We start from the raw sequence: 16,368 nt of genomic DNA on the forward strand, positions 1-16,368 counted from the left end.
GTAAAAGTCACTGAAAACTATTATTTGAGCCAGCAAACTAGTGCACCACCCACAATACCTCCTGCCAAGGATAATTATTAGGAAATAATGTTTAATTATGTTTAATCAGATATTTTAATTTGGTAATGACAAGGAGACAGATAACTGTGTGAAACTGTGATCTCCAGCATCAAATGCCTTGTAAATGTTATTTTCTATATGTTCTTATGATTTATTGCTTTATTCTGTACACCAAGATGCCAGTTTATTAGTTAACTAAATCCATATCCCTAGGAAACTGCTATATATCAGTCTTGTGTAAAATAAGATGACTAACCTTACAAACAAATAATCAGTATAAAGCTCACATATTTATTTTACACAATTAATATTAGCATATTAGATGTTTGAACTTTTATTTGTGGAGAAATACAGAGAAACAAGGTTAAAGGTTATTGTGCTTTAGGGAGGCAGTACGGATGGGAGGATGGAATAGAAACAAAGAGAGGCCGAGTCTATAGGGATTTCAGGTGGTGACAAGTTAGATCTTGAGAAAACAAGCTGACAAAACAGAATCCTTTCCACTCACCTGGAAAACAACCACTATGATCACAAAAAAAAAACAACCATATTAATTAGCCCCCTGCTGTATGGAACATAATAAATTTAATTATGCATCTGCAGGGATTGACATTTCTCTATACAACAGTGACACAGCATAAACAGTGTATGACGCAATGCACAGTTAAATCAGATGTAAATGATAAATCGTTTATTTTGTATTTGGTACATACTACAAATTGCAAAAATGTAATTTAACATCTTCATCTGTATTATTCGATGGTCAGACATGTTCCATAATTGTACAATTCTATAATTTGTAATACCTTATTATATTATGCATGATATTTTAGAGGACAAAAACAGGCCTCCTTGTCCTAATAGTGATGCAGGCCTCAATCATTGTGTGCACCTTGTGAGCCTCCAATCTTCATATCGGAATAAATCTGAACTGTACAGCAGCTGTGATAATACAAACGATAAGTTGTAAAGATAATTGAAGATAAATTGATAGAGGACCCTTTTAAGCATTTCTTATGATCCTTATATAACAAGTTATCTTTGGAAATCAACAGAGCATTAATCAAACTAATAATGCTATTAGGTTCATTCTGTGATGAAGGCCTAACGACAAATACACCAGAATAAAAGCCTTAATCCAGTAAAATCCATTCATCTAGTTTTAGCAATCCTGTAGTCTCATACTAAAATTTTGCAGAGACGAACCCTGTTAACTGTAAAATAAATTCAACAGAGTCCTTCTGTGTTGACTTATTTTATTACTTTATTTTAATATAATCTATTATTATAGATATACATAAAATGCTGTTTAAACATTATTTAAATACATATCCTCTGCATTTGCCAAATATCCCTGAGAGAGGTCCGCTACTGCTGGCACCATGACCAGGTGCTCAAGGAAGTAGCAGAAAGCATCTCTACCACCATCAACACCATCAAGCACCACCCCCTTCTCAGTAACAGGGTCACTTCTGTGAGAACTGGAGAACACCAGCAGGACTGCTCACCATGTCATTAGATTGGCAACTGAGAGTTGACCTGGGCAAGCATCTCAAGTTCTCTTTTAATATTTTGTCTCTTGCCTGACATACTGACTCTTTCAGACAACTCAAAACAATCACCAATTATAGAGGTGACAGTACCCTGGAAAGATCACACTGAGGAGGTCAATGAGATGTGTGCCAAATATCAGGAACATATGGAAGAGTGCTGAGAACAGTGATTGCAGGATTAATGGGAGCCAAGTAGGGTGTAGGGCCTTTTCTTGCTTTGGATCAGGAGGGGTGATCCATTATTATTTGGGTCACCTGAATGAGGGTATCTAAAGATCAGAAACACATGATTACATCAGGAAGCATTGCTGATGATGCATCCTACCTGATCCTATAATGTATCTTCTCACTAAAAGTGTGCAATAAAGTTTTGTCTACTTTTTTTATAGAGCTATAGAGTTTTTAATTCCTGAACTATCCACTGACCGAACACATTAGGTCCAAGCTGATATTACTTATAGACTTTAGTTTGAGTTATTGAGGTTTAAATTAGACCTATTCAGTGACTAGTCAAACTCAATAATAAACATGCTCAGCAAAAAAAAAAAAAGAAAAAAAGAAACGTCCCTTTTTCAGGAGACTGTATTTTAAAGATAATTTTGTGAAATTCAAATAAGCTTTACAGATCTTTATGGGAAAGGGTTTAAGCAATGTTTTAAAGTAGACCTTTCTACTGAGTCTGAAAAACACCAGAAGAAAGATGACTGAGGTTCCTGCTCACATGCGTGAACATGCTATAGTCCTGCTGCAGGGAGGTATGAGGACTGCAGATGTGGCCAGAGCAATAAACTATAATGTAAGATGCCTGTAATGTAAGATGCCTAAGACAGGGAGACAGGAAGGACATCTGATCGTCCTTGCAGTGGAAAATTACATGTAACCATGTGTCCCCCAGACGTGATCAAGAACTTGCAAATGCCTTGGTGGAAGAGTGGGGGAACATCTCACAGTAAGAACTGACCAATCTGGTGCAGTCCATGAGGATGAGATGCACGGTAGTACTTAAAACAGCTTGTGGGCACACCACATACTGACTGTTACTTTTAATATTGACACCCCCTCTTTGTTCAGGGACTCATCATTCCTGTTCCATTATTTCTGTTCATGAAATGTCTGTGAAACTTGTTCAGTTTATGTCTCAGTTGTTGAATGTCTTTAATTTAATACAAATATTTACACATGTAAAGAAATTTGCTGGAAATAAAAGCAGTTGAACGTGAGAGGACGTTTCTTTTTTTGCTGAGTAGATAAGAACCAAACCTCACACCATATACTATATACAGGCTAAACTGCTGTTAGATTGTAGAATTTTCTCCCCTTTAAATCTAAAAAGAGATGCAGTCAGGCACAAAACCTAAAGGCAAGCAAAAAAAGGTCAATCTCTTCCCTCACCCACCCATGCCTAGGAGCCCAAGGTCACGGATAGTCTACAAGAGACTACAACTCTACAACTTTCCCTAGCAACCCATAGCAATTGCATTTCTCTATCACTGCAGCTAAATAAATTGACTTATGTGGTCCCCTCTTCAAAAAAGACTATATAGTGATTTTATTTAAAAAAAAAAAAAAAGAAAAAAAAAAGAAAAATATAGTGTTAGTTGCTATTTTATTTCTAAAAACCTATAATATCTTGACACTGATTAAATCCATCATAACAGGATTCCTCCCATAAATATGACCTAAAACATCATCAGGTTTTCACACAAGTCCTAAAAGTAGACGTATCTTGCTCTTGGAGTAATCTTTGTTGTTTATAAACTTCCATAAACATGTGGCATGTAGATCAGACTTTAATAGGTCCCTGTGCTTTAAATAAAACCGGGTTCTCACTCACACCTGATTGTCATCCCATTGATTGAAAACACCTGATTCTAATTTCACCTTCAAATTAACTGCTAATACTTGAGGTTCACATACATTTGCCACTCAAATATTGGCTCATTTTCCTAAATACATAAATGACCAAATCTAATATTTTTGTCTCATTTGTTTAATTGGGTTCTCTTTGCTTACATTTAGGCCTTGTGTGAAAATCTGATGAAAGTTTATGTCATTTTTATGCAGAAATATAAAACATTCTAAAGGGTTCACAAACTTTCAAGCACTACTGTATGTAGTCAGACAGTACTAAGTATGCTGAAAGGGTGCCCATTATGAGCATTAAGGCTTTTATAGTGAGGAAAATAAGCATTGAATGATACACATCAAACTTGATCATTTGTCCTTGTCACTTGTCTGTATGAAATATCCAAATATTCTCCAAATATATATTTTCAATGAAATATAAACTGAGTGAAAAAAATCTAACTGAAACATGCAGTGCCTTTCTAGCATACTGACCTATAATGACATCACAAAGCTCATCGTTTCTGATTTGTCCAAATCTAATGGGCAAATTCAAAAGAGTTCTGAGCATATCTATAAAAACTTGTGAATACTACATCTGTTGAGAATTCATGAAGCCAAAGCTGGCTAACTTTGTGATGTTTTTCTTTGTACTGTTGCTTTATTTCAGCCTGGCAAAAGGGGAAAACTGCCATATTCTAGACAGCCCGGCTTATCCCCTGCTGTCTAAAGATGGAGATGTGATAATCGGAGGTTTATTTTCAATACATGGTGATATAAAGCTTTCATCACTGCAATATACTGAAAAACCTGAACCTTTAATCTGCACTAGGTTTGTTGCAATTGAAAAGTTTTTTATTTAAAAGTTCTTTATTTAGGAAAAACATTGTGTTTTACTTTTTTACTTTAAGATTTTACTCAACAATTAATATTAATTGTATCAATTTCTTTGCAAATGTCCACAGTTTTAACCTTAGAGAATTTCGGTTTGCTCAGACCATGACTTTTGTAATTGAGGAAATCAACAGGAGCACAAGCTTGCTCCCAAATATCACAATTGGTTACAGGATTTATGACAATTGTGGCTCAAGATTATTATCTATGAAAGCAGCCATGGCTTTGATGAATGGTCAGGACATGACAGCAGATGATGCGTGCTCTGGACAAGCAGTAGTACAAGCTATCATAGGGGAGTCAGAGTCTTCTCCTACTGTAGTTCTCACAAAAACTACAGGGCCTTTTCGAATTCCAGTGGTAAGGATCAAATATTGTGCTGACTAATTACAAAATACCCTTGGAAGGTTTAAGTTCACCAATAATCTGATTGCTCCAAGTAACCATGCGTTTATTTCACCAAAACCCAAAATGGTTAAAATCAAATGTATATTGACAAACATTTACCATATATATATATATATATATATATATATATATATATATATATATATATATATATATATATATATATATATATATATACTGTATTTGTACTTATGCTACTTAGTTATCATTAATATTACTTTGAATTGTCAAGTATACAACTATGCTGTACACAAAAGGACCAAATCAATACACCTGGCTAGTATTAAGGTTTCCTGGAATTACTGGCATCCATGAAAAACACACTGTTAAAGCAATGATACTGTCTCTTTAATGGTTATATAAAAATGTGAAGCTGATGTGATTTGTAACAAGGATTTTAACTAAGTGAAATTAGTATTGGTGACAGAGCTTTTATATTCTTCCCTTCATACTCTTTCTACATACTATAAATCTCTGTTTTTACATATTACCGTTGTTCTTAATGCTAGTTTTTAATTGCTGTCTATGTTTTCTATCTCCTGCATAAGGTTCTTTCTGACAGATGTAAACGATAGGGTACATCAGTTCTAGCTAAACAAACTTGTGGTAAAACTATGCTTTTGAGATTTATCTTTGTGTCCTCAGATAAGTCACGCTGCCACATGTGAATGCTTGAGCAACAGAAAAGAGTATCACTCTTTCTTTAGGACCCTAGCGAGTGACTACTACCAGAGCAGAGCATTGGCATATTTGGTCAAGCACTTTGGCTGGTCTTGGGTGGGAGCTGTGAACAGTGATAATGACTACGGAAACAATGGAATGGCCATTTTTCTGAATGCAGCCAAAGAGGAGGGGATATGTGTCGAGTACTCTGAGAAGTTTGACCGGTCAGATCCTGTCAAACTAATGAAAGTGGTAGACATTATTAAGAAAGGCACAGCCAAAGTAATCATTGTATTTCTTGGCCATGTTGAGATGAATGTTCTAGTAGAAGAACTTATTCTGAGGAATGTCACTGGCTACCAGATGCTTGGTGTTGAGGCATGGATTACTGCAGTCAATCTAGTAACTCCAACAAGTTACAATGTGTTGCTTGGATCCATGGGATTTGATGTGGGAAAATTGAACATTGGTGGTTTTGCTGAATATGTTAGTAACGAGTTTTGGCAAAGAGATTTCCCTTGTTTGAATACAAAGGGAAACATTTCTCAAACTGAAAACAACTGCAGCAGATATGACGAAATCATTACCTTTAAAAACTACAATGAAGATATAGCAGAATTGAGATATGCCAATAACATATACAGTGCAATTTATGCTGTGGCACATTCTCTACACAGCCTGTTGAGATGCACAGAAAACAAGAATTGTGAGAATGGCAAGACAATACAATCATGGCAGGTAACAATAATAAAAAAAAAGAAGGACACACTTAAGCTATGACATATTTTCATCAAATGATTGCTATGCTCTGTTTCCCTTGAAAGGTTGTTGAGTCACTGAAAAAGGTTAATTTTACAACCAAAACAGAAGAACAGGTTTGGTTTGACAGCACTGGGGCAACAGCTGCAAAATACGATGTAGTGAACTGGCAACGAGGCTTTGACGGAGAAGTGCAGTTTAAGGTTGTGGGGTATTACGATGCCGCTCTACCAGCTGGACAACAAATTGTCTTAAATGCTAACGATATAAGTTGGGCTGGAGGGAAACCAGAGGTACAGACAGTTTTGGTTATGCTATATTTAAATGTATTCTAAATTAAAGTAGAATATATAAATCTTGACATCTCATGCTACAATTGTGCACTGCAGAAACTATGTTTTCATTTTCATATGGATAAAATTAATTGAAGCCATTATATATTGTATATATTAGAAGCCAAGGTCTGTGTGCAGTGAGAGCTGTCCTCCAGGAACCAGGAAAGCTGCACAGAAAGGAAGGCCTGTCTGCTGTTATGACTGTATACCATGTGCAGAGGGAGAGATCAGTAACCAGACAGGTAATTTCAGCATTACCAAGTTTCAAAGACAGTTTGTTAGTCGTACATTTTGTGTCTTTCACCTATTATTTAGGATCCAATTCCTGAACGAAAACATCAGTAAATAAAACCACAAAACAATGGTTATTTTGCCACCTAATCAGAATCATGATTATTTTGCAGATTCAAATAACTGTGAGCAGTGTCCAGAAGAATATTGGTCTAATGCTGAGAGAGATAAATGTGTCTTAAAGGTCATAGAGTATCTTTCATTTACAGAGGTTATGGGGATTATACTGGTATTTTTCTCTTTGTTTGGAGCTGTATTAACTGTGTTAGTTGCTATTTTATTTCTAATTAAAAAGGACACTCCTATTGTCAGGGCCAACAACTCTGAGCTGAGCTTCCTGCTGCTGTTCTCCCTGACTCTGTGTTTCCTCTGTTCACTTACTTTCATTGGACGGCCTTCTAAATGGTCCTGTATGCTGCGCCACACAGCGTTTGGGATCACCTTTGTCCTCTGTATCTCCTGTGTACTGGGGAAAACAGTGGTTGTACTAATGGCCTTCAGGGCTACACTTCCAGGCAGTAATGTCATGAAATGGTTTGGGCCTCTACAGCAGAGACTCAGTGTACTTGCATTCACTCTCATACAGGTTCTTATTTGTGTGCTTTGGTTAACAGTTTCTCCTCCTTTCCCTTATGAGAACATGAACTACTACAAGGAAAAGATCATATTAGAATGTAACTTGGGCTCACCTGTAGGTTTCTGGGCCGTGCTGGGTTATATAGGAGTTCTTGCTTTCTTGTGCTTTGTTTTAGCTTTTCTAGCTAGAAAGCTGCCAGATAATTTTAATGAAGCTAAATTCATCACATTCAGCATACTCATATTCTGTGCAGTGTGGATCACCTTTATTCCAGCTTATGTCAGCTCTCCTGGAAAATTTACTGTAGCTGTGGAGATATTTGCTATTCTGGCCTCCAGTTTTGCTCTACTATTCTGTATATTTACACCTAAATGTTACATTATTCTGTTTAAACCTGAACTAAACACAAAGAAAAATATGATGGGTAAAATGGCATCTAAATCTCTTTAAATAAAATGATATTCAAATCTACAAAATAAATAAATAAATGAATAAATAAATAAATGTATCTAAATATATATATATATATATATATATATATATATATATATATATATATATATAAATTATAATATGTCTACATCTGTTAATACTGCTGAGTCATGTGAGAATACTATTGATGAAAAACAATTAAATTGTTTTAAATTAAATTAAAAATCACATTTGGTGTTATGTCCACACAAAGGCATTCTGTATTCAGCCACAGCCATGTTTGTCTTCAAGAATGTCAGACAATTATATTGGCACTAATTATTAAATATCATTTCTCAACATAAAAACAATTATACGCCAATGGTAATATACTGTATGCTGATATTTCCAGGCCACAACATATTCACAATTTGATCCTTTCTGGATTTTGGCCTAACACCCTTACCTACTTAAATACCATAAACATATTACTCCATTACAGAATACAAACAAACTTTGTTCACACAATATAAAGATTTCAGTACTGGAGAATAGAATGTTTACTTTTCATTTTTTTAAAAAAGGCATTTGCATTGGATCAGCAGAAGGCAATAATGGCTGGCATTAGAATGGCATTAAATAAAGCCATCAAGCTGTTACACCGATACACCCAAATATTGTTTAAATACATATAGCTTTGCATGCACCCCATGAATGTAATGAGCACAACTATTCAATTTACAAGATGTTTAATGTTAAAAATGACTTTTTCAAACTGTCATTCATGTAAAAATACAAAAAAAAAGGTTAATGATTGTCTGTGATTTGGTGAAGACAATCGAAGCATTACTGATGGAAGCATACAATATGAACAGAGTCTGCCAGGGCTTGAGAGAGTGACATGTTAGTACTTGATCAACAATCTGGAAAAAAAAACTAATTCCTGTGAGAATGCACTCATCTGGAAAGCAGTCTAATAGGTGGCCCTACAAACACTATAAACAGAAATAACAAAGCTATCAATTAAACCACAACTGGCAACAATAATTAACAGTGGTTATCCTCTGCAGGGACTGACATTGCTTTGAACAACAGTGGCACAGTGTAAACATTATATGAGGCAATGCACAGTTAAATCATTAGTAAACAATATATTGTTCATTTTGAGTCTTGAAAAACGAAAAATGTAATGAAAATTTGGGAATTTAGTCTAATTTAACAAATTTACTGCCTGAATGCTAGGTAGTATAAACACATGAACCATAGTCAGTGTCCATCTTTTTTCATAATCTAAGGAGAAACAAATAAAATAACTTCAAGATGCCCAAAATAGTCTCGGTGTCTGTGTGCACCTCCTTATGAGGCAGCAAGGACACTGGTCTTCAAGTATGATTAAATCAATAAACATACCGAGAATGTGAGAATAATCTGCCTTAGGGCAAAATATGTAGAAGGTCAGTGGTGTTATGTATGAATACAGAGAGTTATCGGTAGTCCTTTTCAGGTTTCATCATGACCCTTAAATAATTGGTTGTCTTGAAAGACCACAGAACACAGACTCACTAAACACAGCAAAAGCACAGCACTTAACAATATAACACTTATGTGACCTGTTCTTTTTTTATTTAGTGTTAATAGTATAAGGATTAGTGCAACTGTGTCTGTCCTGGAGGCCCAACAGCAGATATCATAAACTAAAAGCCCTAGCAGATACTCTCAATGCCTTGTCCTCAGAGCAATAGAATTTTTTAGGGATTCTGTGGCCTTGTACTAGCTGTCTAACTTGTGTTTTATACTACATACTATAACGAAGCGGACTCCGAAAATCCAAGGCAGAGGCTGTCTGCACACTTAATGAAAACCAGACCACAGAGGTCTATCAAAATATATATTTATTATTTTAAACTTGCATAGTGAAAAAAGTGCAAAGATCAGTGAGATAACACAGACCAGTAAGCAGACTTTTCAGCCCATAGCTTTTATCACCCTTCCATTCAATATTCTTTCAGTTGCAACATGCTTGAGGTTTTTTTTTTTTTTTAATGTACTGCCATTTCAACCCCCCCCCCCCCCCCCACATTTTAATGTATTCAAATCCAGGCTTTGTCTAGGCCATTCCATAACCCTCCATTTCTTCTTTTTGAGCCATTCCTTGGTGGATTTGCTTGCGTGCTTAGGATCATTATCCTGTTGAAATGTTCACTTTTGGTTCAGCTTCAACTTTCAGATGGATGACCTCACATTATCTTCAGGCACTCTTTGGTATGATGTAGAATTCATAGTTGAATCAGTGAATGCAAGCTGTCCAGTCCCTGAGGCAGCAAAGCAACCGCAAACCATAGCATTTCCACCACCGTGCTTCACAGTTGGTATGAGGTGCTTCTCCTGAAAAGCTGTCTTTGGTCTGCGCCAAACATGTCTGCTGTTACTGTGGCCAAACAACTCTATCTTTGATTCGTCTCTCCAGAGCACATTATTCCAAAAATTCTGGTCTTTGCCTATACGCTCATTGACAAAAGGTAGTCCTGCAAAGGCTTTTTCCTGACACGCCTCCCATGCAGGTCAAATTTGTGCAATCTCTTTCTGATTGTAGAAGCATGCACTTTGACAATAACAGTTGCAAGACTTACTAGCAGATCATGTGATGAAATTTTGGGGTTCTTGGAGACTTCTTTTTGCATCAGACGGTCTGCTCTTGGGCTGAATTTGCTGGGATGGCCAGTCCTGGACAAATGGGCAGTCATTTGAAATCTGCACCAGTTGTAGATGATTTTCTGTACAGTGGAATGATGTATTTCAAATAATTTGGAGATCTTTTTAAATCCCTTGCCAGACTCACAGGCATCCACACCCTTTTTTTCTGAAGGCCTTACAGAACTCTTTAGATCTTGGCATGATGACACCACACACCTCAATAACAATGGGAGCACCAGACGCTAGATTTGAGAGTTTTGAATAAGACAGGTTCCACCTGCACTCCCTAAGCAGGTTGTAATCACTGGCACCCGATCTTGAACATCAGATTCTAATTTTATAGATTTGAAGGTGTGATAAATGCCCTGTATTTACTTTTGCCATGTGACTTTTTTGTTCATTTAAATTGTCAAAATTGCTACAAAATGTTACTTTTATGTCTTTCAAAGAGGATGAAATTTTGCTTGTCCAAATATGTAAAAAAACCCTATTTCCATGGAGTGTATGTTTTTTTTTCACATGACTGTTTATGACATTTTGAAGTAATTTTCACAATTTAAATTAACAACAACAACAACAAAAAAAATCACAGTGACATAGAAAATATCCAGGTGTGCCTTGGCAACATCCTGGGGTATGATTGCTGCAGACTCCCACATACCCATACCCCTCAACCTGTTACAAGTGAATGTTGTGATGAGGGATGAAATGGGTTTATGTTTATTGAGACAGTGCATTGAGTTATGATTCCTTTTCCCAGGGGACTCTCATCCAGGCCATGAATGTTAGGTGAAAAATTCAATGGAACCAGGGTAATTTCCCTTTGCTTGGCATAATTTTATTATTAACATAATAAATAAACAACTGCTATGAAACTATTAGAAACATATGTACAGGTGTATCTCAAAAAATAGAATATCATGGAAAAGTTATTTTTTTCTGTAATTTAATTCAAAAGTGGAACCTTCATATATTCTAGATTCATTACACATAAAGTGAAATATTTTAAGCCTTTTTTTGTTTGAATCTTGATGATTACGGCTTACAGCTCATGGAAATCAAAATATCTCAAAATATTAGAATGAACTATTATAATACAGAAACGTCGACCTTCTGAAAAGTATGTTAATTTATGCGCTCGATACTCGGTCGGGGCTTTAATCCTTTTGCACGAATTACTGCATCAATGCGGCGTGGCATAGAGGTGATCAGCCTGTGGCACTGCTGATGTGTTCTGGAAGTCCGGGTTGCATTGATAGCGGCCTTCAGCTCGTCTATATTGCTGCGTCTGGTGTCTCTCATAGATTCTCTATGGGGTTCGGGTCAGGCTAGTCGGCTGGACAATCAAGCACAGTAATACCACGGTCAGCAAACCAGTTACTAGTAGTTTTGGCACTGTGGCCAGGTGCCAAGTCCTGCTCTTAATGGAAATCAGCATCTCCTTAAAGCTTGTCAGCAGATGGAAGCATGAAATGCTGTAAAATCTCCTGGTAGACGCTGCATTGACTCTCAACACCAGCAGATTACATGACACCCCCAAATCATCACTGACTGTGGAAACTTCACACTGGACTTCAAGGGTCTTGGATTCTGAATCTAGTATATATGAAAATTCCACTTTTTAAAATAAAATTACGGGAAAAAAGGAACTATTCCATGATATGGTAATTTTTTGAGATGCACCTGAAGGTACAAGAGTGAGAAATGTAAGTCTTGACCTGACCTGCCAGTCCTGGGAATTTAGGGGCTAATGACATCACAAAACTCACGGTCTCTGATTTGTCTAAATTTAATAGTAATATTCATTTGGGATCTGAGCATGTTTATAAAATTGTGAATATGATATCTGTTGTGGATTCATGCTGCAAAAACATTGAACGAACTTAGTGATGTTATTCTATGTATTGTTTTTTTCTTTCAGCCTGGCAAAAGGGGAAAATTGCCATACTCTAGATAGCCCAGCACATCCTCTGCTGGCTAAAGATGGCGATGTGATAATTGGAGGTTTATTTTCAATACATAGTGGTATACAGCTTCCATCACTGCCATATACTGAAAAACCCGAACCTTTAATCTGCACTAGGTTTGTTATAGTGGAAAATTGGAGCTATATATTCTGCTAGAAAAGGGCTTGAATATTGTATTTACCATTTATTTCAGTTTTAATTTTATATTAAACATCATTTATAATATATATATATATATATATATATATATATATATATATATATATATATATATATATATATATATATTGCTTTTGGATCTGTGTCCACAGATTTAATCTCAGAGAATTGCGATTTGCTCAGACAATGACTTTTGTAATTGAGGAAATCAACAGAAGCAACAGTTTGCTTCCAAATATCTCAATTGGTTACAGGATTTATGACAATTGTGGCTCAAGATTATTATCTATGAAAGCAGCTATGGCTTTGATGAATGGTATGGACAAAACAGCAGATGATGCATGCTCTGGACAAGCAGCAGTACAAGCCATCATAGGAGAGTCAGAGTCATCTCCTACTATAGTACTCACAAAAACTACAGGACCTTTTAATATCCCAGTGGTAAGGATCAATTACTCTCACATCCTGTGCTATAATATATATAGTTTAATTTTCCAATTATATATCCAACTAAAAATGTAAAATGTGAAAATGTGCTTTTAAGAAATTATTTTTATTTACTCAGATAAGCCATGGGGCCACATGTGAATGTTTGAGCAATAGAAAAGAGTACCCCTTTTTCTTCAGGACCATAGCAAGTGACTACTACCAGAGCAGAGCATTGGCATATTTGGTCAAGCACTTTGGCTGGTCTTGGGTGGGAGCTGTGAACAGTGATAATGACTACGGAAACAATGGAATGGCCATTTTTCTGAATGCAGCCAAAGAGGAGGGGATATGTGTCGAGTACTCTGAGAAGTTTGATCGATCAGATACTGCCAAAATCATGAAAGTGGTGGATATTATTAAGAAAGGCACAGCCAAGGTAGTTATTATATTTATTGCCCAAGCCGACATGAATGTTCTAATAGACCAGCTTATTCTGAAGAATGTCACCGGCTACCAGATGATTGGTGTAGAGTCATGGATTACTGCAATCAATCTAGCAACTCCAGCAAGTTACAATGTACTGATTGGATCCATTGGATTGGATGTAGGGAAATTGAACATTGGTGGTTTTGCTGACTATGTTATAAAAGAGTTTTGGGAAACAGATTTCCCTTGCTTGAACAAAGAGGGAAACATTTCTCAAACCGAAAACAACTGCAAGAGATATGAGGAAATAATTCCCTTTAAAAACTACAACGAAGATATATCTGAATTGAGATATGCAAATAACATCTACAGTGCAATTTATGCTGTGGCACATTCTCTACACAGCCTGTTGAGATGCACAGAAAAAAAGAATTGTGAAAATGACAAGACAATACAATCATGGCAGGTATGGTAATAACCAAAACTAGAAGGAAAATTACTAATGTTCTCATAAAATGAATGCCACTGTCCTGTTTTTCCTTTAAAGGTTGTTGAGTCTCTGAAAAAAGTTAATTTCACTACTAAAGCAGGAGAACATATCTGGTTTGATAGCACTGGGGCAACAGCTGCAAAATATGACGTGGTCAACTGGCAACAAGGTTTTGGCAGGGAAGTGCAATTTAAGGTAGTTGGCTATTATGATGCCTCTCTGCCAAGTGGACAACAGTTTGTCCTAAATGCTGAAGATATTGTTTGGGCTGGAGAGAAGAAAGAGGTACAGACATTCTTGTTTTCAAATTCTAGGTTTTCTTCTTTAATAATATTGATCACAGGCCTCGTTTTTGTTCATATTAGAAGCCCAGGTCTGTGTGCAGTGAAAGCTGTCCTCCAGGAACCAGGAAAGCTGCACAGAAAGGAAGGCCTGTCTGCTGTTATGACTGTATACCATGTGCAGAGGGAGAGATCAGTAACCAGACAGGTAATTTCAGCATTACCAAGTTTCAAAGACATTTTTTTTGTTGTACATTTTTCATCCTCCTCCTATTATTTAGGATACAGTTCCTGAAAAATGGCATCAATAAATGAAACCATGATGAATATTTATTTTATTTTCTAATAAGAATAAACATGATTATTTTGCAGATTCAAATAACTGTGAGCAGTGTCCAGGGGAATACTGGTCTAATGCTGAGAGAGATAAATGTGTGTTAAAGGTCATAGAGTTTCTTTCATTTACAGAAGTTATGGGAATTATACTGGTATTTTTTTCTTTGTTTGGTGTTGCAATAACTGTGTTAGTGGGTATTTTATTTATAATAAAAAAGGACACTCCTATTGTTAAGGCCAACAACTCAGAGCTGAGCTTCCTACTGCTGTTCTCCCTGACTCTGTGTTTCCTCTGTTCAATTACATTCATTGGACAGCCCTCTCACTGGTCCTGTATGCTGCGCCACACAGCGTTTGGGATCACCTTTGTCCTCTGTATCTCCTGCGTACTGGGGAAAACAGTGGTTGTGCTAATGGCCTTCAGGGCTACACTTCCAGGCAGTAATGTCATGAAATGGTTTGGGCCTCTACAGCAGAGACTCAGTGTACTTGCATTCACTCTCATACAGGTCCTTATTTGTGTGCTTTGGTTAACAGTTTCTCCTCCTTTCCCTTACAAAAATATGAACTACTTCAAGGAAAAGATCATATTAGAATGTAATTTGGGTTCAGCTATAGGTTTCTGGGCCGTGCTGGGTTATATAGGAGTTCTTGCTTTCTTGTGCTTTGTTTTGGCTTTTCTAGCTAGAAAGCTGCCAGATAATTTTAATGAAGCTAAATTCATCACATTCAGCATACTCATATTCTGTGCAGTGTGGATCACCTTTATTCCAGCTTATGTCAGCTCTCCTGGAAAATTTACTGTAGCTGTGGAGATATTTGCTATTCTGGCCTCCAGTTTTGCTCTACTATTCTGTATATTTACACCTAAATGTTACATTATTCTGTTTAAACCTGAACTAAACACGAAGAAAAATATGATGGGTAAAATGGCATCTAAATCATTTTAAGATATTTAAATCCATACATATTTTTTCAAGTAATATGGATATAAGAACCGATGTGGATGAGTCGATATGGAAACAATGATATGATTAACCTTTTCATTAAAAAAAATAAAATAAAAACTGTTCCTTATCTCTGTTTATAGTTCTATATTTCATATTTCTAGCGCACAATATATTACAGAATAACGCAAAAGCTTAACAAATAAAATATAAAAATGCTTGGACTAGGTGATGGATGGTCGATTCTCTACATTTAAAAATGTATCTGCTATGGTTTCAGTCAGATTACCAGAGGGTACTGAAGACTGAAATTTAAGTCTTAAGTACACCAGCCATGATGTCTCCCACAATTTAAACAATATGCTTATTTGAAAACTCCATGTGTACCTTACACACATATTGTAATTATAGCTGAAGTATTTAATTTACAACGTATTTAATGTTGAAAATTTCACAATTTTCACGGTTAATTGTGGAGAAATATAAAGAAACATGGACAACAGAGGTTGTGCTTTAGGTGAGGACTGGCAGTACAGATGGGAGCATGCAATAGGAACTGGTGGGCAGTTGGCTAGGGATTTAGAAGGGACAAAACCAGCACCTGTGAGAAATCTGGCAGGCAATCGGATAGATGACCCTACAATTAATTAATTAAATAATTTACATTCATAAACACTAGCATGGGTGACTTTGCTCTGAACAACAAAAACACAGCATCAGCCGTATATGATGTAATGTACGATTAAATCAGGAGTAAACGATAAACTGTTTATTTTGTTTACAGTTATTACAAATGTAATTTAACATTTTAACCATACTAACAGGCTTGAATGATCTTATGTT

The 16,368-nt window shown here is 36.1% G+C and overlaps 2 protein-coding genes across 2 annotated transcripts; both read left to right on the forward strand.

Annotated features, from left to right (window-relative positions):
* The first annotated feature begins 4,057 nt into the window (after nucleotides 1–4,057).
* On the forward strand, nucleotides 4,058–7,835 carry LOC128606321 (extracellular calcium-sensing receptor-like). Its single transcript, XM_053622357.1, has 6 exons — nucleotides 4,058–4,290; nucleotides 4,424–4,712; nucleotides 5,406–6,161; nucleotides 6,248–6,475; nucleotides 6,636–6,759; nucleotides 6,922–7,835. Exons 1-6 carry the CDS (start codon nucleotides 4,070–4,072, stop codon nucleotides 7,833–7,835), a joined length of 2,532 nt encoding a protein of 843 aa, XP_053478332.1. The 5' UTR covers nucleotides 4,058–4,069.
* A 5,081-nt stretch (nucleotides 7,836–12,916) lies between these two features.
* Nucleotides 12,917–14,643, forward strand: LOC128606256 (extracellular calcium-sensing receptor-like). Its single transcript, XM_053622296.1, has 4 exons — nucleotides 12,917–13,057; nucleotides 13,182–13,937; nucleotides 14,019–14,246; nucleotides 14,327–14,643. The coding sequence occupies exons 1-4, from the start codon at nucleotides 12,917–12,919 to the stop codon at nucleotides 14,555–14,557; spliced, it is 1,356 nt and encodes a 451-aa protein (XP_053478271.1). The 3' UTR covers nucleotides 14,558–14,643.
* Nucleotides 14,644–16,368: the final 1,725 nt, after the last annotated feature.

This window comes from Ictalurus furcatus, chromosome 4, assembly GCF_023375685.1.
Source record: "Ictalurus furcatus strain D&B chromosome 4, Billie_1.0, whole genome shotgun sequence".
Classification (NCBI taxonomy): Eukaryota; Metazoa; Chordata; class Actinopteri; order Siluriformes; family Ictaluridae; genus Ictalurus; species Ictalurus furcatus.

What these genes read in the sequence shown, in the direction of transcription:
- LOC128606256 (XM_053622296.1), top strand. Translation starts at nt 12,917, where the DNA reads ATGGCTTTGATGAATGGTATGGACAAAACAGCAGATGATGCATGCTCT. An exon ending in GACCTTTTAATATCCCAGTG is followed by an intron (nt 13,058 to 13,181) that starts GTAAGGATCAAT and finishes TTATTTACTCAG; the next exon opens with ATAAGCCATGGGGCCACATG. An exon ending in GGGCTGGAGAGAAGAAAGAG is followed by an intron (nt 14,247 to 14,326) that starts GTACAGACATTC and finishes TGTTCATATTAG; the next exon opens with AAGCCCAGGTCTGTGTGCAG.
- LOC128606321 (XM_053622357.1), top strand. Translation starts at nt 4,070, where the DNA reads ATGAAGCCAAAGCTGGCTAACTTTGTGATGTTTTTCTTTGTACTGTTG. An exon ending in AGACAATACAATCATGGCAG is followed by an intron (nt 6,162 to 6,247) that starts GTAACAATAATA and finishes TTCCCTTGAAAG; the next exon opens with GTTGTTGAGTCACTGAAAAA. An exon ending in GGGCTGGAGGGAAACCAGAG is followed by an intron (nt 6,476 to 6,635) that starts GTACAGACAGTT and finishes TGTATATATTAG; the next exon opens with AAGCCAAGGTCTGTGTGCAG.